Genomic DNA, 20,090 nt, shown 5'->3' with positions numbered 1-20,090 from the left:
GGGGTGATAGTAGTACCTCCATGTAGGGTTGTTGCGGTGATTAATTGAGATCATTCATATAAGGTGTTTAGCACAGTTCCTGGCACGTGGTACATGCTCAATAAATGTTAGCTGCTGTTAATATTAGCTGCTATTAACACGTACACATAGATAAATTCTAGTGATTTTTATCTGTTTTAAGACTTTTTAAAAAATGGGATTCTACCAGAATGTAGACATGACCTGCTTGGCCTAGATCTGTCTCAGGAGTTTGCATTTCACTATGGAACTATATTTTGTCCCATAGATCTGTAGCACTTCTTTGCTTTGTTAACTGTTAATTAGTGACTCTGCCATCTGACTCCAAGAAAACATTTTGATGTGCTGATTTTGCTGACTGGATAGTGGGCCAGTCAGTAACCAATGCTGCACCTGTGATTGTGATAAGCTTTTTCTCTGTGCACCCCAGGTACAATTCCAGCAACTCCCCAACAGTGTCTAGACTCTCTAGGAGTGCCTCTGACACCATTGCACGCACAAAAGTGCTCTAAATCCAGCAGCTGAACTGTCATAGTGAGACTTAGTAAGATGGAATATGAATATCTGAAGCTTCCAAATGTGGTGTAGTGAGAGAAGTTCATGAAGGAAGAGTGGAGGAAGACATTTTAAAAGTATTATTTAAAAGGGTTTAATTTGAAGTCTGAGTACTTTTTTTCCTCCTTCAGCATAGAGATGTCTGAATAAATGAAGTCTGCGTATAAAAGTGCAGTGTTGGAAGTTCTGGTAGCATGAATTGATAATAACAGTGACTTGAGTGTAAACACTTTATAAACCCATCATCCATTCAGTCTGCACTGAACTTTTTGACACTGTCCTGCAGAATTCTGATGATGATGAGAAAGTGGAGTAATCCTCCCAATTTCGTGCTTTGGCAAGGCTCTCAGACCTAGAAATGGAATGAGTAGGCAGCTGCATGGTGCCTCTTATAACATTGAGATATGTGCTCTTTTTAAGTCTTACCTCCTAATCCGCCTTTGGGATTATGCTACTGGTGTCGTACTAACATCAGAGTGGGTGCAAACCAAGGGGAGCTAATTCTCTCCCTCTCCTTTCCCCTTCAGATGACCCGAGCCCTAGACTCAGTGCACAAGCTCAGGTTGCTGAGGATATTCTGGACAAATACAGGAATGCCATTAAACGAACCAGTCCCAGTGAAGGAGCACTGGCAAACTACGAAAGTGCAGGTGATAATCATGATAAAGAATGGAATAGTAACTTTCGTATCACAGTGATAAAGGTGGTCCGAATTAAAAGTAACCTTGTAATAGCTACTTTTGAAGAGTTGTCAGGAAAATATGGTACAATTCCCAAGATAGAGTATCTCTGGAAGAATCTCTGATAAACTGGTAACGTGAGTTGACTCAGGGGGGGACTCATAGGGAGCCTGAGAGGAGAACTTCCTACATTTTTTTTTAAATTTATATTTATTTTGGTTGTGCCGGGTCTTAGTCGCGGCACGAGGAATCTTTATTGTGGCACGTGGACTTCTTAGTTGCGGCATACGGACTCTTAGTTGCAGCATGCAGGATCTAGTTCCCCAACCAGGGATCGAATCTGGCCTCCCAGAGTCTTACCCACCGGACGACCAGGGAAGTCCCATCCTACACTTTTTTTCTTTTGAAAAGATTTAAAATAACAAAGAATTTGAAGGAATAGTACAGTGAAGGTCTATATTCCATCTACCTAGACTTATCAATTGTTAACATTTTGCCACATTTTCTATATATTTTTTTTTCCTGAGGCACTTGAAACTGTCTCCTAAGAATAAAGGTATTTTTTCTACATAGACACAGTTTCTTTATTACACTAAGGAACTTTTATTTCTTTTGATTTTATACATGCATGTATTAACTAAATTGATTAATTAAAAACATAAAAACAACTGTGGGAACCACAGGTCTGTCCTGGCTGCATTTGTGAGTTCGTACCCAGCTCATTCTCAGGCAGTGGGAGCAGCCCTGGTAATAAGGACCGGAAACCTCAGTGCGGCCTGGCCAAGGGGTTCACAGCCAGCTGTTTTCTGACTGGGCAGGATTCCATGTCTGTAAAATGAGGGTGTTATGTGAAATGATTTTTGTTTTTTTGCGGTACGCGGGCCTCTCACTGTTGTGGCCTCTCCCGTTGCGGAGCACAGGCTCCGGACGCGCAGGCTCAGCGGCCATGGCTCACGGGCCCAGCTGCTCCACAGCATGTGAGATCTTCCCGGACCGGGGCACAAACCAGTGTCCCCTGCATCGGCAGGTGGACTCTCAACCACTACGCCACCAGGGAAGCCCTGAAATGATTTTTGAGGCCCCTTTTAGTTCTGTGGTTCAGTGATCGTGATTACAGAGTATTATCTTTATTAAGTTAATAAAGACTTTCATTGTTTTAGATTAGGATTCAGATAAGAAGTAAAACTATTTTCAACAACTGCTCTCTTGATATATTATCATTGCTATCAATAATTTAGTTAAGTGTTTGAAGTTCCTTTTTTCCTTTTTCTTTCAAAGAACTCTTGTTGGAAGGCACAAGTTAATTTATTGAGTTGCTCTGAATACCTCCCAGTGCCAGAATGTTCCAGATTAACCTGCTTATTCTTTTGGGGGGCTGGGTTTTGTTTAGAAGTTACGGGTGATGGTGAAAGTGCACACGATTCGCCTCGTGATGAAACCCTACAAAACATCTCAGCTGACGATCTCCCAGATTCCGCGAGCCAAGCCGCCCACCCTCAGGATTCAGCTTTCTCTTACAGGTATTTCTTTTATAGGATTTAGGACCTTTGGGTTTGAACTTTTCATCACCATTGCAGTCACTTCAAGTCAGGTGTTTCATTGAGTCACTTAATAAGTGTGTAAAGCAGACAGATAAGAATGAAATACTATTCACTGAGAAGACTTTGCTTCCCTTGTGGATGTCATACATCAAAGGCTTTAATTCAGGGATTGAAAACAAAAACAAGAAAACCTCATATGCTCACAGGGGCCACATAAGTAATTTATTTTATTTATTTATTTATTTATTTATGGCTGCGTTGGGTCTTTGTTGCTGCGTGTGTGCTTTCTCTAGTTGCGGCGAGCGGGGGCTACTCTTCGTTGCGGTGCGTGGGCTTCTCATTGCGTGGGCTTCTCATTGTGGTGGCTTCTCTTGTTGCGGAGCACGGGCTCTAGGCTCACGGGCTTCAGTAGTTGTGGCATGCGGGCTTCAGTAGTTGTGGCTCGAGGGCTCTAGAGTGCAGGCTCAGTAGTTGTGGCGCATGGGCTTAGTTGCTCCACAGCATGTGGGATCTTCCTGGACCAGGGCTTGAACCCGTGTCTCCTGCATTGGCAGGCGGATTCTTAACCACTGCGCCACCAGTGAAGCCCCACATGAGTAATTTAAATGGAACAGTGGCAGTGCCTGTGCCTGTGCAGAATTCCCAGCTCTGTGTGTGAGAGGTGCTAGGGCAGGACTGAGGTACATGGAGGGTCCGCTGCAGAGTTGTTGAGTGACCCACTGTCCCCAGTAAGCCTCCCAGTTTGTCATTCTCCTCATTACCTGGGCAGGTCTCTCCATTTCTAACAGGGCTTGAGAAAGAAAATGACTTTAGGAGCCTGAAAAATTTGCTTTTGTTTCATAGGGGACCTGTGTTTTTCCAGACACGGATTATCACTTTTAAAGCACTGATCATCCGTCCATCTCCCTGTTTTTATCTCTGACTTTGCCTCTGTCTTTCTTTCTCTGTTTTTAAACTTTTTATTTTAGAAAATTTCAAGTATGTACAAAAATGGAAGAGTACAGTCATGTGCCTGTTACCCAGATTTAACGGTTACTAATACGTGGCCCATATTCTTTCATGTTTACCTCCTCCCCCAATTAATTTAAATCAGACTCTAAGCAGCATATCATTTTATTTTATTTATTTACTTTTATTGAGGTATAGTTGATATATAATATTATATAAGTTTCAGGGGTACAACACAGTGATTAACAATTTTGAAAGATTTTAATTTTAATTTTCCAGCCATGACTTTACTGTTATATAGATTTGGAGTCTCTGCAAAGTAGGCAAATGTTACATTTGTTTGGGTTGATTTGTAAGTTACTCGTTTTAGAGGAAGCAAACCAATAAGGAAGGACTCACAACTAGTCAGATGAGGTGGACAAGTGATAATCCTGCAGGAGGAGCAAACTCTGGCTTGTTCTCGGAGGTGTTTCGACTCCTTTTTTTGGATGGCAGCCTTGGACGCTCTGAAGAAGCTCTCTGGTCCACGCCCTACATTCCCCTCCCAGTATGAAGGGCTGCCCTGCTGTGGAGGGTGACGCCTTACTGAAGGGTGCTCTGCCTGGTGGTGGCAGGTGGTTCAGTGGCAGAAGTTGAAAAGAAGCAGGTTTTGGCTCGACACAAAGTTTCAAGCAGCAAGGCAACAGAAAGAGCTTCTTGTCGGGAGTCAGCTTGTCTTGTGGCAGGATCAACATTCCTCAAGAGATGTGGTAGAAAGCTTCCTAAGTGTGGCGGTGAGATGGGTCTGATGACTTCTGCTGACTCCCTCCCAGCCCGGGCGTCGGGCATGATCCAGCCTTGACTCTCCTCGTGGTGCTTAGCACAGAACTCAGTGTGTGTTAGAAGGTCAGAAAGGATTTGTTTGATTCTGGGGACTTTACCGAATGGTCCTTGCCCAGAGCACTTTTGCAGCCTTGCTTCTCAGGTAACTAGAAAGCCCACTCCTTAAGGGAGGTGTCAGTCAGTTGAATATTATCTTTTATTTATGACCACTTGAAACATTTGAGTCCTGACGTGGTAGCCTATTGATTTGTGTAGTAAATATGATAGTAGTTCATAAAATATGACCATATGTGAACAAAGAAATTAATGTATCTTCAACTCATTCTTCAGAGATGCAAAAAAGAAACTGAGGCTTGCTCTTTGTTCTGCGGATTCTGTTGCTTTCCCAGTGCTAACCCATTCAACAAGGAATGGTTTACCAGACCATACAGACCCAGAAGGTAAGATGCCGCCTGATAGTTTATTTTTTCCTATATTTATACGTTGAACCGTATGAAATTGCCAGTATTCAACTGTATTTAAACTATACAGCAGGGCTTCCCTGGTGGTGCAGTGGTTAGGAATCCGCCTGCCAATGCAGGGGACATAGGTTCAAGCCCTGGTCCGCGAAGATCCCCCATGCTGCGGAGCAACTAAGCCCATGTGCCACAACTACTGAGCCTGCGCTCTGGAGCCCACGAGCCACAACTACTGAGTCCATGAGCCACAACTACTGAAGCCCGTGCACCTAGAGCCTGTGCTCCGCAGCAAGAGAAGCCACCACAATGAGAAGCCCTAGCACCACAATGAAGAGTAGCTCCCACTCACCACAACTAGAGAGAGCCCGCACGCAGCAATGAAGACCCAACATAGCCAAAATTAAATAAATAAAATAATAAATTTATTTTAAAAATAAAAATAAAAAAACAAACTCTACAGCAGTTCTGTACAGTTCAATGTAATACATTTATATTAGCTATCAGTTAAGGGCACTTTGATTACTGATGGCTCATTAAAATGTACTCTGATTGATACTGCTTAGTTCTACTGATACAAGCATAATTGACATCCCAAAGGCTGAGGGATGACCTTCAGCTTATGAAAAGCCTGTGGAAATTCTCAACAATAACAGAATTTTTATTTTTTTACTTAGACAATGAAATTGTCTGCTTCCTAAAAGTTCAAATAGCTGAAGCAATTAATTTACAAGATAAAAACTTAATGGCTCAACTTCAAGAAACAATGCGTTGTGTGTGCCGCTTTGATAACAGGACTTGTAGGAAACTACTGGCTTCTATCGCCGAGGACTATAGGTAATTATACCCCACATGTTTCACTTATACACCTCTTTTCAGCTGCAAGTATTTTCTTCTCGGTCCTTGTTTCAGAAATGAGTCTAGGCTCACCACAAAGTGCTTGGTTATGTTTACCTGGATGTAGATTTCCAAGGAATACATTTGGATATTTAGTCTGGAAATGTAGTTATAAATGAGCAGCTCTTCCTAACACAGAGTGCAGTTTACTTCAGCTTTGCCCCACCTTTAGCGGAGGGGGCGCCAGGATAACTAGGATATCATTTCCCTTTTTGAGAGGGATAGAAAAGACTGCATCCTTGGACCAGGGAAGCAGGTGTAGGTCTTGGAATCACTACCCTTTGTCTGTTGCCAGTCCCTTGCTGACATTAAAACGTAGTTGAGAAGCTTAGGAAGTAAAGAGGCTTAGGGAATGGGTGCTCTAATGATTGCTGCATTTAGACTGTAAGCAAATAATTAGTGGTATGTTTAATGATCTAGCAGTATATTAACCTGTATTTTGTTGTTATTTTAGTCATTGTAGCAGTCAACTTCCTGTTAATTATGAGGTTCTACCAGCATGGAGACTGCTCCAAAATAGCAGACCAACGATGCAAAGGGACTTAGTAATGTTTAGGGAATTAAGGGGCTAAGTGTTCAGCCCAGTAGATGATGTTCTTGACACACATGCAGAATAGTTCTGTTTCTTTCTTTTTTTTTTTAAGTTGTAGTTGACTTACAATGTTACATTAGTTTCAGGTGTACAACATAGTGATTCGCTTTGTTTTACAGATTATATTCCATTTAAAGTTGTTATAAAACATTGGTTCTATTCCCTGTGCTGTACATTACATCCTTGCATCTGGTTCTGTTTCTTGATCTGGAGCATAATTAGTCCTCAGGATGGTTGTCTGCAGCCTGACATGCTAATTTGTAAAACCGAAGTCTTCGAAGTAGTTTTTTCATTTAAGGAAAAATCAGGACTCTTAGTCTCCGAAGAAAGTGTGCACCGTGTATGTCTGATGTCCTGCAGAGCGTATTTCCTTTTAGGAAAAGGGCCCCCTATATTGCTTACCTCACTCGTTGTCGACAAGGACTGCAGACCACGCAGGCTCACCTGGAAAGGCTACTGCAAAGGGTTTTGCGGGACAAAGAGGTGGCCAATCGATACTTCACCACTGTCTGTGTGAGGTTGCTGCTTGAGAGCAAAGAAAAGAAGATCAGGGAATTCATTCAAGGTAACTAGAGACCTTTAGGTTAAGCTGTATGTTATTGGGAAGATTTGGGAATTTTTCTTTTGCTGCTTTTTTGAGTAACTACCTGTCTAAGAGCAGTTCCTTAAATTAGCAATTATTTCTTAGTTATTAAACCTTGATGTCAAACCAGTAAATTCCATGTTTATCCTGGATTGAATATCTATAGTTTATTAAAAAGTTGGGAGAATTACAAAGTTTGGGATCCACACAATTTTTCTCTTTTTAAAAATTTTTTTTCAAAAACAAAGCTTATCTTTTTGTAACAAACCTCTTGTTCTTAAACTTCTACATATTTCTTACCGTTCTCCTGTTTTTAATGATTTGGCTACATTTTCCCCCAAAATAAACCATGCCCAGATACTTTTGGCTTTAAGAGCATGAGTATCTGCATAGCTAGTGGGTTAAAATGAATTCTAGGGCTTCCCTGGTGGCGCAGTGGTTGAGAGTCCGCCTGCCGATGCAGGGGACGCGGGTTCGTGCCCTGGTCCGGGAAGATCCCACATGCTGCGGAGCGGCTGGGCCCGTGAGCCATGGCCTCTGGGCCTGCGCGTCCGGAGCCTGTGCTCCGCAACGGGAGAGGCCACAACAGTGAGAGACCCGCGTACCGCAAAAAAAAAAAAAAAAAAAAAAAAAAAAAAAAACCTAATAATTTCCTATTTGAAATTATTCGAATACCGTCTTTTAAACATTATTATTTTGCATTGGAGACTTTCAGAAACTCACGGCAGCTGATGATAAAACTGCTCAGGTGGAAGATTTTCTGCAGTTCCTTTATGGCGCCATGGCCCAGGATGTCATATGGCAGAACGCGAGTGAGGAGCAGCTTCAGGACGCCCAGCTCGCCATCGAGCGAAGCGTGATGAATCGGATCTTCAAACTTGCCTTCTACCCTAATCAGGACGGGGACATACTCCGTGACCAGTGAGTGCTTCTAAGTGTAACGGCCTGTGTGGGACTAAGTAGGAATATGCCAGCCAACCCCATTATTTTAGACAAGCTCTACGTGAGACTTAGTATCTGAGTAGTAAAGGAAAAAATACACGTTACCTTTTTTCACCTCTCAGAGTTATCAGAAAGAATGACAATGCTCCGTTTTCAGAGGTGTGGGGAATCAGGCTGGAGGGTGTATAGATTGGTACGGCCTTGGTGGAAGGCACTGCTGTTTACTCTGTCTCAGCTGTTCTTCCCTTCTTTCTTCTACCTACTCTTACCCTTCAGATCTTGACTCAGACATCACTTGCTCGGGGAAACGAATCCTGGCCTCTCTGACTAGGTTAAGTGCCCTGTCAGCGCTCCCCCAGGCCTAGATGCCTTTCTTTAGCACTTGCCGCAGTTGCGGTTTTACATTTGTTGGAGGCATGGTTTCTCGAGCTGGCACTACTGACATTTTGGGCCAGATAATTCTTTGAAGTGGGAGGCTGTCCCGTGCATTGTAGGGCATTTATCAGCATCCCTGGCCTCTACATGCTACAGGCCAGCAGTACCCTGCCAGGTGTGAGGACCAAGAGTGTCTCCAGACATTGCCAGATGTCCCTTGGGGGCAGAACCACGCCTGTTCCTGACCACTGGTTTGTGTGATCGTTTCATGAATGCCTGTATCCCCCACTGGATTGTTCCCTCTGTGAGAGCAGGAGCATAATGCTTTTATTCATCACTCCATCGGGGCATCAAGCACAGAGTATGACTTCTGTTATAATATGTGCTTATTATTTGTTTGGAATGAAAAGTTACACATTTGAAAATCAAAATAGCTGGAATTGTCTGGTATATGAATTATATCTCAATAAAGCCTATTTTTAAAAGTAAGCCTAAAAAAATTCATCTTGAAAAAAAAATCTGGAATAATGACAGTGGTTATTTTGGGGTAATGAGGCTATGGATGACTTAGCTTTTTTGTTTCCCCTTCTGCGTTTTCTTGACCACAGCTTTATGATGCTGTTTCTGCCCCAAGCATGTTGAGATGGCCACCGTGCCCCCCAGCAGTGACATTGGCTCTCTCTGTGGGCGACTCTCAAGGGCCCATGTAATAGGGTGGGGCATTGGTTGTTTCCGTAAGATTTTCTTTTTTCATGGAAATTTTACAATATTGTATGTATATTTGAGAAAGTTCACTTTCCTGTGGGTGGGTTAGGCTTATTCCAACCTGCCTCTCTCGCTTGTTCATGGTCTCAGAGGCTTTTTACCCCTCCCCAAGTTTCTGTGTGGCATTTGCCAAATGGGCCCTATTTTCTTTCTAGAGCACCAGTTTTTGGCTTCCACAGTGGGATGAGGAATGGGGACATTCAAACTGTACTTACTGCAAAGAGCACCTTTGAAGCAGGTTCTTCCTGCCCTCTCTTCCGTGGTGTTTCTGTGGGTTTGTAGAGTGGAGAGTTAATCCTGTGTTCTGGAAAGAACACTCGAAGTCAGGAAAGCTGGGTTTAGCCCCTGCTCCTAACCACTGTGTGGCCTTAGGCAAATCCTTCTCCTTTTTTTTTTTTTTTTTTTTTTTTTGACTATTACAGAAGTTTATTTAACAAAAAAGTTCGGTAAGAAAATGTACACGACCCAATTTTCATCGTACTAAAATGTGGAGAGGGGACGTGTGGAAGCAGCTGATTTCTCTGGTGAAGACAGCCATTGTTCATACTCGTTCCAAGGCTTCTAACGTGATGATACTATTTCCTCCTATTACCACCATTCCAATATTGTTCTGTTGCCCACTAGTTGCCATCTCCACACATTCATCTATCACAAGATTCATAAAGGGATCAGATCCCCTCACTGTTCCTTGGACATGTCTGCCACCATTTAATTTCCATGGTAACTTCTTGTCCATAAATTTCTTCAACTTGGGAGGGTGAGCTTTGCTCCTGATGTCTACTCGAGGAGCTCAGAGATGCCTCCAGACGGACCTCGAGCCGTCCCTCTCACTCCAGCAGTAGGCCCGGCGCTTTGCGTCTGACCCCTTCTCCTTTTTAAGAGATTGTCATCTCTGAAATGAGAGGTGGAGCGGCCTCAGAGTCCCTTGTCTAAGCATCTCTGACCTTTGGTTTCTGACCCCTGACCCCTCTGCTTCCTCTCGGCCTATTACCAATGAGTTGTCCAGTTAGCTTCTAGGCTAAGGCCTCCTCTGCTTTCTCTCTTGGAATGCTGTCCTAGTCCGGGAAAGGAGGGCTTCTCTTCTCCCTGCGTCCCCTTGGCTCACTCAGCATTTCTAAGCAGATCCTAAATGTGAGATTTTTTTTTTTGTCAAGACAGAGGACTTATAACTAAGAGATAGTCTCAACTGTATTTGTAATCTGTATCTAGACGTAAGTTTAAAACGTTTTAAATGTTTTGAAAAAAATCAATTATGACTATCGGTGTACCTTGTTTTCTGAAATATATATTTACTTATGTATTTTTTGGGGTTTTCAGAGTTCTTCATGAACATATTCAGAGATTGTCTAAAGTAGTGACTGCAAATCACAGAGCTCTTCAGATACCAGAGGTAATAATACAGGTTTATATAGTATGGGTGGTATTATTTAATTAAAAATTGCTTGGTGTACCATGTGCATGTTACCAGTTTTTCAGGGAAGCAGAATGTAATAAGTTGTACAACACCCCTTGCACTAGCTGCAATTTGGTCTAACTGTAAAGTTCTCAAAGGTCCTTCCACGGATTAAAATTCCCTGGCATGGGAAGGGACCTTAGTAGTGGAGAGGAGGGAGGGCCAGCATGGAGGAGCCCCTGCCCTGACGCCAGCCCCTGCAGGCGGGTCTTCCTGTCCGTAGCTGTGCTCCTCCTGGGGCAGCAGTGCTGTGCACTGATGCTTTTATAGTCACGTTTCTGCAGGAAAGTCCCATGTGAAGAAGGGATCCGGTGGTGCTTCAAAGAGTGTGAAAACTGCTGCCCAGGAGAGGGAATTGAATCTGAATGTGACCTCAAAATTACCTTTTAGTTATTGATATTAGCATTTTTATCTGTCATACAGCTCTTACAAAATCTGAAAATAAGAACGTTTTAGGTATACGAGTTTTCTGGTTGTTTTATTAAAATCCGAACATTAAGGGGACTTCCCTGGCAGTCCAGTGGTTAAGACTCTGTGCTCCCAATGCAGGGGGCACGGGTTCATCCCTGGTCAGGGAACTAAAATCCTGCACGCCGCATGGCGTGGCCAAAAAATAATAATAATAAAATCCAAACATAAATTGGCATCAAGTTTTTAATTGTCTTCGATTTCTAGAACTACTGCAACAAAGGTACACATTCATTTTTAAAGTATCTTAAAAGTAGCTTGTTTGTGCTTTTGGAATCAGCTACAATACAGAGATAAGTTCCATTCTAGCTCTTTAAGAAAGATAATTGTTTGAAATTTTATGAGTTCTAGGTTCTGTGTTATCATATGCCTCTATTAATGTATATCTGGGTGGTATTTTTGTGGGGGGCCACGCCCGGGGCTTGCGGGATCTTAGTTCCCCAACCAGGGATCCAACCCAGACCCGTGGCAGTGAGAGCACAGAGTCCTAACCAATGGACTGCCAGGGAATTCCCCTGGGTGGTTTTATTTTAAAATGGAAAGCAAATAATTTAAAAGTTTAAAAGTTAAGCTTCAATCCTAAGCGGGAGGAGGGGAGGAATCGCGATTTGGTTTTACTGGAAAAAGGGAAAGGCAACAACCTTACCCTTCGGCCTCCTGATGTGGAGGTTGCTCTGGTCGCTGCACGTAGTTGGCGTTTGATCCAAGATCTGTCTGACTGTCTCTGTGTTGTTTCACTTAGGTTTATCTTCGGGAGGCACCGTGGCCATCTGCACAGTCAGAAATCAGGACAATAAGTGCTTACAAGACGCCCCGGGACAAAGTGCAGTGCATCCTGAGAATGTGCTCCACGATCATGAACCTCCTGAGCCTGGCCAACGAGGACTCCGTCCCAGGAGCTGATGACTTCGTCCCTGTTTTGGTTTTTGTGTTGATAAAGGTGGGTCCCTCACTACCGTTAGTGAGAATAGTTTATTTGGTGTCCTGAGTCAGGTGGTGCAGATGTCACCAGATGTTAGAGACTTTGGCTCTTTTACAAGTTTCAAGCTCTGTGTCACCCAAGAAGGAAGTATCTAATGTCAAGTTTTGTTCTGTCCAGAAGTTAGGATTTTCCAAAGAAAGGAGGGGAGGACTAGATTGCTAGAACATTTTCAGCTTTTTTTTTTTTTTTTTCGGTACGTGGGCCTCTCAGTGTTGTGGCCTCTCCTGTTGCGGAGCACAGGCTCCGGACGCACAGGCTCAGCAGCCATGGCTCACGGGCCCAGCTGCTCCACGGCATGTGGGATCTTCCCGGACCGGGGCACGAACCCGTGTCCCCTGCATCGGCAGGCGGACTCTCAACCACTGCACCACCAGGAAAGCCCCATTTTCAGCTTTTAAAGCAGTGCCTGAAGGTCTTGGTTGGAACTCAGTAGATAATTACTGAATGAATGAATAAATGAGGGCAAGTTCTTTTTATCATGTTTGTTTGTTTTAAGTAAATTTATTTATTTGTTTTTGGCTGCATTGGGTTTTCGTTGCTGCACGTGTGCTTTCTCTAGTTGCGGCGAGCGGGAGCTACTCTTTGTTGCAGGGTGCGGGCTTCTCATTGCAGTGGCTTCTCTTGTTGCGGAGCACGGGCTATAGGCGTGCAGGCTTAGTTGCTCCAAGACATGTGGGATCTTCCCGGACCAGGGCTCGAGCCCGGGTCCCCTGCATTGGCAAGCAGATTCTTAACCACGGCGCCACCAGGGAAGTCCTTATCATGTTTTTACCATCTTCTTTCTCACTGAATTCTTCATAGTACTTATCACATAAACTACTACATTTACCAATCATCTTTCTCCTGTTTTAGCCTCATATTTTGTAATTGTACCATATTATTTTTAAAAGTACTGACATTTCTTTTCCTTTTTTGACTTCAAAGTTTCATCATTTAAACGGTTTATTTTGAACATTTTGGTCGGGGGGTGGGGAACCATACGGTTTGGGTGCACACAACCACCAAATAACTGCATCACCTGTGTGTTCCAGTCAGCTCAGCCCTCTGTTGATGTCTAAAGTATATCTGGCATATAGCTTACTAATTCTTAATGTTTGCAGTATTTCTGCAACCTGAACTCTGAGCTCAGAGTCAGAACCTGTAGGATCAGCGGGTGATCAGCCTTCATAACTTTTCCTGTTGCCCATTGCTCCTCTCTCTTCCACAGGTGATGTGTTTAGTCTCTACGCAGAGCCAGTTTAAGCTCCTTTGAAGGAGCAGGGCTTAGCCTGTCCTCCTAACTTAATACACCTGTGTCCTTTCTCGCCACATGAAGGTGAAAAAGCAGGAAATGTTCTGTGTTACCTCTTGCAGCAGAGGACATACTCTTTTAGTTTTTTTTTTTTTTTTCCGCAGCTGATTCTATCTGGACTTAACTAACCAGATATAACTCAATTTGCCTACAGCATTTCTTTCCTTATCTAGCATTCTGAAATCCTGGGATGTTGAGTACATTCACTGGGATTAGTTCAGCCTCTTTAAGGACCAGGGAGGTCAAGTGCTTTGTTAGGATAGAAAGCTCTAGATAGTTCAGCTAGGATTAGAACCTGAGTAGCCTTTCCAGTACTGTTGCTACTCATAGTAGCATAGTAGGGTTTACAAATTAGTTCCAGAAAGAATTTGGGGGATTATCTTCAAAAAGACTGGTATCTCTCTCTCTTTTTCTTTTTTTTTGGCTGCGCCCGTGTAGCATGTGGGATGTGGGATCTTAGTTCCCTAACCAGGGATCGAACATGTGCCCCCTGCAGTGGAAACATGGAAAAAAGCCTGGTATCTCTCTCCACAGAAAAACATTTGAAGATGTTACCATAAATGGTATTTGCAGAGCTATACAGCTGAGTAATTGACTCTTTTATTTTTCACTTCTCTAGGCAAATCCACCCTGTTTGCTGTCCACTGTTCAGTACATCAGTAGCTTTTATGCCAAATGTCTGTCTGGAGAGGAGTCTTATTGGTGGATGCAGTTCACAGCAGCAGTCGAATTCATTAAGACTATCGATGACCGAAAGTAACCAAGACCAAGGCCCACCAAGGCAGCAGACCGTTAGGGGGGCACATGGATCTCTTAGAAAATGTACCAGCTGCTTTGAAGGCTGAAGATTGTTTTTGTATAATATTGTACAGTGTTGAGACCTTTTAAAACAGATCTTTACTAAACAGATTAATGAGCTAACAAGCAGGTTCTCTTTTCTTTGGGCTCTTTTCCTTTCTGAGTTGCATATTTCATTAATTTCTTGTCCCCAAGTAGAGACTAGTACTGCAAAAAGGGACCACATTTTTCAGGTATTTTGAAATACTGAAAAACAAAACAGAATCTCCTAGAAAATTCCTAGATTGCCATTTATGGATACCCATTGTTTCTTTTCATTAAAAGAAAAAAAAAGAGAGAGAGAATAGTACACCTCTTTTAAGGTGCTGTCTAATCTTATATGCATCTAATGGAAGGAAAATACCAGTTGCACTGAGGATTATAATAGTGGTGACATTAGTGGCATTATCTATAAATATACTCACCTAAATTGAAAAGCTAAGAAGGAAATGTAAATATAATATATATTTATATTTGATGTAATATGGACATCTTCAGATTCTAATAAACAAGGAATATTGCTGATAGTAGGTTGTCATGTACCCTCTTGTGAAATGGTTTCCTTGACAAAATTTAAGCAGAGCTTAAAAGCAGAAGGCGAACAAATACACAGAAGTATTTATTAAAGTGTAATACAGTTTATTGAACTTTCTAGGTGTGGAAGTTGATGCACAGGCTGCCTTTGATGAAGGGTATAGAAATCACTGAGTACATCACTTAAACATTTCTCATCATGGATGTCTTTGAGCCCGCAGTAGGAGATAAGACTCTTTAATTGCCATACATTACATACAAAGGAACAGTAGATATCTAATACGTTCTTGTGGTACTTCTCATCTGAAATGCTAAATATAGTGTAGAAACCCCAAACAGAACTCCTTACAAACCTTTAACTGTAATATATTTTTGATGATGATTCACATTGAATGCACATACCAGGAATTCAGTGAATGTCATTTTATTAAAAACTAATTTGTATTGTCCGCTCTAGTGATACAAGTTTTACTAGTGATAAACTATTTTAATCAACCATACTATTCTTACGGGAAAAAAATCTATTTTGACAGGTTTCTGTGCCTTTGTTTCCCTCTTCTGAACAAAAGTATGTGTTTCTGTATTTTGGTTTGATTGTATGTTGATAAGTAATCAGGAATGGGTTTTGGTGTCTGAGAAACTGGCCAAGGAAGCCCACCAAAGCTTCAAGCACAAGTCTTATACATAGGTCATTACTGACTGGTTACACTTTTTATGTTTCCTAAACATGTTTAGCTTCTTTTATAAAACTTGGTCCCCTACTTTGAGTCTCTTGTTGCTGGCAGCATTTCCAGGCATTTTTAAGGGAACTGTGACCAACAGCCTTGAGCAGATGAGTACAGAGGCTGTCTCCTCCCTCTCTCCAGGAACTGTGTGCTCCATTGTTCCTAGAGAAGCTGGGTTTTCTTTATGCCTCGACCTCTTGTTCCTTTATTCTAAAATGCCGAGATAACAAGTTGCATAGGAGTGTGGGATGTGGTTTCTGCCTTTTAGGGGGAGATCAAAATTAAAGTAGTACTAAAAGAATGTCCTGTGAATGTTGGATCAAGAAATCTGTGTACAGAGTCATGTGCTTCATGGGCTGTAACTGTCAAGCTTGTCTAGGTCTTAGAAGTCAAATCCCATCATAAATACTTTACAAGACAAACTGTCTCTCACGATTTCTAAGGCCTAGGAGGAGTTTAGCATTTGATTCAATAAATGTTAAGTCAATAGAAGACTTGGAATAGTTGAAATTCATTGTTTTGGGATTTAACTCATAGGTCAAGGAGAGATTTCTCTCCCCCATGATGATTACTAAATCTAGTCCATGTTGTCACTGTGGAAGTAAATATGAAGATGTGGACATTGCACAGGGCTCTTTCCTGTGGTGGAGAAGGTGGTGAGTTTGGGGTGGTGGGTTTGTATCTTGTGGCGGCAGGAGATTGGGCTGTGCAGTGGGCTTGAGACTGGGCTTGAGACAGTGGTGAGGGTAGGACCCCAGGGATTTGGCATCAGAGTTACACCTGAGGCACGTGGTGGCAGAGAAGCACAGCCCAGCTGTCTAAGCTGTTTTCCTCTGGAAACCTGTCAGGAGTAAGGACCACTTCAGCATTGATCATCACTGTTTTAATTTCATGACAGCATTTATTATAGTGTTGATTTCTGAGTTTAGGAATTGGTAACTGCATGGCAGTGGTGGGGTGTGAGATAGGGAGTCATTTGATTTTGCTCTTTCAGGAAAGAGGAATAGTTGTTCTTGAGATGTTTCTTATCACACTTCCTCCCGGTACATAGTTTATATGAAGGATTGTGCAAAAGTATAAAATCACATACAGGAAACCATTCGGTAGCCACCGATTATTACATGGAATTTACAAAGGTATTAAATGTTCACTGAAATCTTGTGGAATTGTGTAATGAAAAATCAGTTTATATTTTGTATTAATACTCTGCTTCTGGAGACAAGTAATAGAAATACAGATTGAAGATTGTCCTTGTAAAATTATTATTTTTTAAATCTAGTAAACATTTTGTTTTCTTGCTCTAGGTCAAATCTCAGCCACAGTTACTGATTTCTCCTGCTTTTTCTTTTTAAAAACCTGCTTAGGAAAGCCTTTTTTATACAGATACGAAATCACTGTAAGAGGATTAGGCTTTGTGAAGGGTCAAAAATAGATGTGGATGTGATGCATGGTTTTTCTTTCCCTGTTGTGTCCTGGAATCCTTTAACGTAGACTTTCAACATACATGTTCCTGAGCTGCATAAGTGAGAGAACAAAAACCCACACCAGACCGAGAGGAGGCCGCGTTCTGGCCGCGAGAAGCTGTAGCTGACTGCGTGCCAGTCGGCACCGTTTCCCCATTTCCTACCATGGGAATTCCACGGGCCAAGTGAAGGTCGATGTTGTGAGGTTGTAACACTTCCTCTCTCTGATGAGACTGAGTGTGAAAAAGGAAAGTAGGAACACACTTGCTCTAAATTGTTAATGGATTGCGTAGCAGTGATAGAAACGTTAGTGGACTCAGCTTCCTCCATTTATGTGTGTCCTAGACTTTCTCTTCCCTCCCCATTCCTGCTTTATTTCTTAAGGAAAAGTCTGTCCTCTTTTTAGTTCTTTTAACTCTAGTAAGTTTATTCTATGTGTAATGGCCATACTTTGGGGGGCGGGAGGGTGGGAATCAGAAACAGTCTTGAAGCTCAAAGAATTTTCTGTGAGTAGATGAATAGTGATGAGATACTTGAGCTACTTTGAATGCCAAAATGCTTGAGAATGTTGCCAGATTAATAATCATTTAATATATTTTAGAGTGTAGGTTACCCAAGGAGTAGGGTGACCGGGAATAGCTTTATTACTGTTGAGAATACTTGGAGAAAGGAAGATGCAGTTTGCTTCAGCATCAAGGTAGGTGCGGTTGAGCTGTGGGGTCACCACGGAGCCGCGTGTCCTACAGGCCTGTGCTCAGCGCAGGTTAACTTCACGAGAGAGGAAGTCCTCTACGCTTGGTGAATGGCAGACAGTGTGGGCAGGGGCCACACGCCTTAAGAATTCACCTCTGCTGAGTTGATGTTCTGTCTTGTCCACTGTATTCTTGTGCTTCACCTGTATTAAATAGCTTTGTACTGCCTCTCCTCTTGAAACTGATAAAACCTTATATAATCCTCGGTTAATGAGCTTGCACCATCTTGTATATGTACAGGAAACCCATCCTGTCTCCTAATGTGATTACTCATGTATGATATCATTGTGTAAAATTGATTAAAAAGGGAGAGCAGTTGAATTCATTGGGTTTTATGTTTCCATCATCTATTTTGTATTCAGAAGCGTTTCTGAAAATTTCTTTGACTTCTCAGATGTTACTGATGTTCTCCATGAATTCACACTTGTCTTTTTCATCTGAACATCTAAGGGTATTTTTTAAGTGCAGTACAGGAAGGAATTAGAATCATCCAGCCGTTACTAAAGAGATGGTGAACGTTTACTCTTTTAACCCGGTTCCTGTCTGACCCCTGTATTTGGTAGCTGTTCATCAGCCTTAGTTCTGAGCGCAGAAGTTCTAATCACGGTAGTCACTGAAGCCTTTATTATCTCAGCTGAGGGGAGTTTCTGTTAGCCAAGGACCCCTTGTCTCAAAGGCAAGCTCACTCCACTCGCTGGTGGAAAGGCGCTTTCTCCATATCGATTGCACTTCATTTGGAAGGGAACACTTAAAAATTGGATTAGGGCTCAGTTTTCATTCAGTCTGTTCAGTATTAAAATTAATACTGTGACTTGCCTAGAACTGAAAATAGAATTCAACTTTTCTTGCCAACTTGGAATGACCTATGTCACCTGGACTCTTGTTATATTTGTGCCCACTCAACACTCTCTCTAAGTAACTGGCTCTGCAGCTTTTCCCAGAGGATGCAGAGCTAGTGATGGTGTTTAGCTAGGCCTCCCTGCAGTGCTGCCTAGAATACGTGTCAGGATGCTGGAAGGTGAAATCAGGTCGGAAGCTCCTCCTGGCTGTAATGTGTCCTCTACCTAGAGATTTAAGTATTCATTGAAAAGCTTTTGCTTCAGTCATTTCATTCCAGAAGAATCCTACTCCTTGTTCTTAGGGTATCAAAATGCAGTACATAGACTTTTAAAAAAATTGATCGAAGAGGCTGGAAAATCTCTGGTTGTGGGGATCCAGGAAACATCTTCCACATTTTCTGCTAAAATGGAAAAAACTCTCAGTTCCCAGTCATTGAACCTGCTCTAGACAGTGCACATGAAAACCATGGTAATCTTATCTCTGTTAACTAGGAATTCAGCATATTGCTGGCCAAAAACATTAAATTTTATGCTCCTGTGAAAAACAGTATCCAGTGTGATTTTTTAGAATAGACCATTTCATTTCAGCTCTCCTTAGCCCTCCTAATTTGTAGTTTTGACAAAACTTCTGTTACCAAGGCTGTTGGTTAATATACGTAACTGCTGATGTTTCATATCAATAATTCCTGGTGAATTCAGTCAAGGGATCTATCTGATCTGACTCACTCTGACCAAATGAATTATAAACTTTGGGGGTGGCACCCAAAATGGGTCCATTATTAAGTGCCCTAGGGAGTTCTAGAAACCAATGTTTTCCAGACTTCACTGTTGAGAATCACCTGGTACTCTTGTTGGTAAATCAGAATCCATAGGGGATGAGACACGAATCTTTCAACAAGTACTCCAGGTGACTTATTTTCACGGAAGTTTTAAGGAGCACTGTGAGTCAGCATTTCACTAAGTATGGACCAGTGGACCACCTGCACCATCCACCTGGGGATGATAAACTGCCAACTCATTATCCCACCCCAGGCCCATTGAATCAATTTTGGGAGAAGAGCCTGGGAAAAAAATCTGCATGCCTAGCAAACTCCCCTTCTGACTGATGCTCACTAAAATTTGTGATCTGTGAAAAAGGTGTTCAATTCCTAAAGGCTTAGCTCCACGTCCCCAAGGGGTCTGAGGGAGGAAGTCCCTTTTAAAGGATAAAGGACCTGGCATCCAGTCCATATCCTTTAATGACAGTTTTTTTTTTTAATTTGCTTAAATCTAAGGATTATCTGTACTGATAATCTATCTGGTTATGTAAAAACTGTTTCTTTCCCAAACCTCAAACTGCTAAACATCTGATAATCCTGGTGTTCAAATTTCTGTATGAAAACTTACTTGTGTAATCTTCCTCATTGTTTTAGCTTTTAACATGGCTGTTTCATTTCTGTTGTGTTTAGTTTCCATTCATAAGTGGTGTCCCATGTAAAATAACAGCATTGGTTCCAGCAGCCTCTGGCCTCCAAGTGGACTTTTGCCCCCAAAGGGCAGCCTGGCCTGCCCCCTGCTGAAAGTGAGAGAACCT

At 42.3% G+C, this 20,090-nt stretch overlaps 2 protein-coding genes across 7 annotated transcripts in view; one reads left to right on the top strand and one right to left on the bottom strand.

The window, feature by feature from the left end:
* GAPVD1 (GTPase activating protein and VPS9 domains 1) overlaps nt 1–14,291 on the top strand; it is a 70,746-nt gene extending 56,455 nt beyond the window's left edge. For all 6 annotated transcript variants that reach the window (XM_060100551.1, XM_060100555.1, XM_060100553.1 and 3 more), the window contains 9 exons: nt 1,101–1,223; nt 2,644–2,773; nt 4,895–5,004; nt 5,697–5,856; nt 6,886–7,073; nt 7,799–8,012; nt 10,491–10,563; nt 11,837–12,034; nt 13,987–14,291. In XM_060100551.1, coding sequence (XP_059956534.1) covers nt 1,101–1,223; nt 2,644–2,773; nt 4,895–5,004; nt 5,697–5,856; nt 6,886–7,073; nt 7,799–8,012; nt 10,491–10,563; nt 11,837–12,034; nt 13,987–14,127 — 1,337 coding nt within the window. In that variant the 3' untranslated portion in view covers nt 14,128–14,291. The remainder of the gene's footprint in view (nt 1–1,100; nt 1,224–2,643; nt 2,774–4,894; nt 5,005–5,696; nt 5,857–6,885; nt 7,074–7,798; nt 8,013–10,490; nt 10,564–11,836; nt 12,035–13,986) is intronic.
* LOC132492567 (small nuclear ribonucleoprotein G-like) lies at nt 9,715–9,936 on the bottom strand. Its single transcript, XM_060102225.1, has one exon. The coding sequence runs from the start codon at nt 9,907–9,909 to the stop codon at nt 9,715–9,717; it is 195 nt and encodes a 64-aa protein (XP_059958208.1). The 5' UTR covers nt 9,910–9,936.
* Nucleotides 14,292–20,090: the final 5,799 nt, after the last annotated feature.

This window comes from Mesoplodon densirostris, chromosome 6 (assembly GCF_025265405.1).
Source record: "Mesoplodon densirostris isolate mMesDen1 chromosome 6, mMesDen1 primary haplotype, whole genome shotgun sequence".
NCBI lineage: Eukaryota > Metazoa > Chordata > Mammalia > Artiodactyla > Ziphiidae > Mesoplodon > Mesoplodon densirostris.
This window is presented reverse-complemented; position numbering and strand designations above follow the sequence as displayed.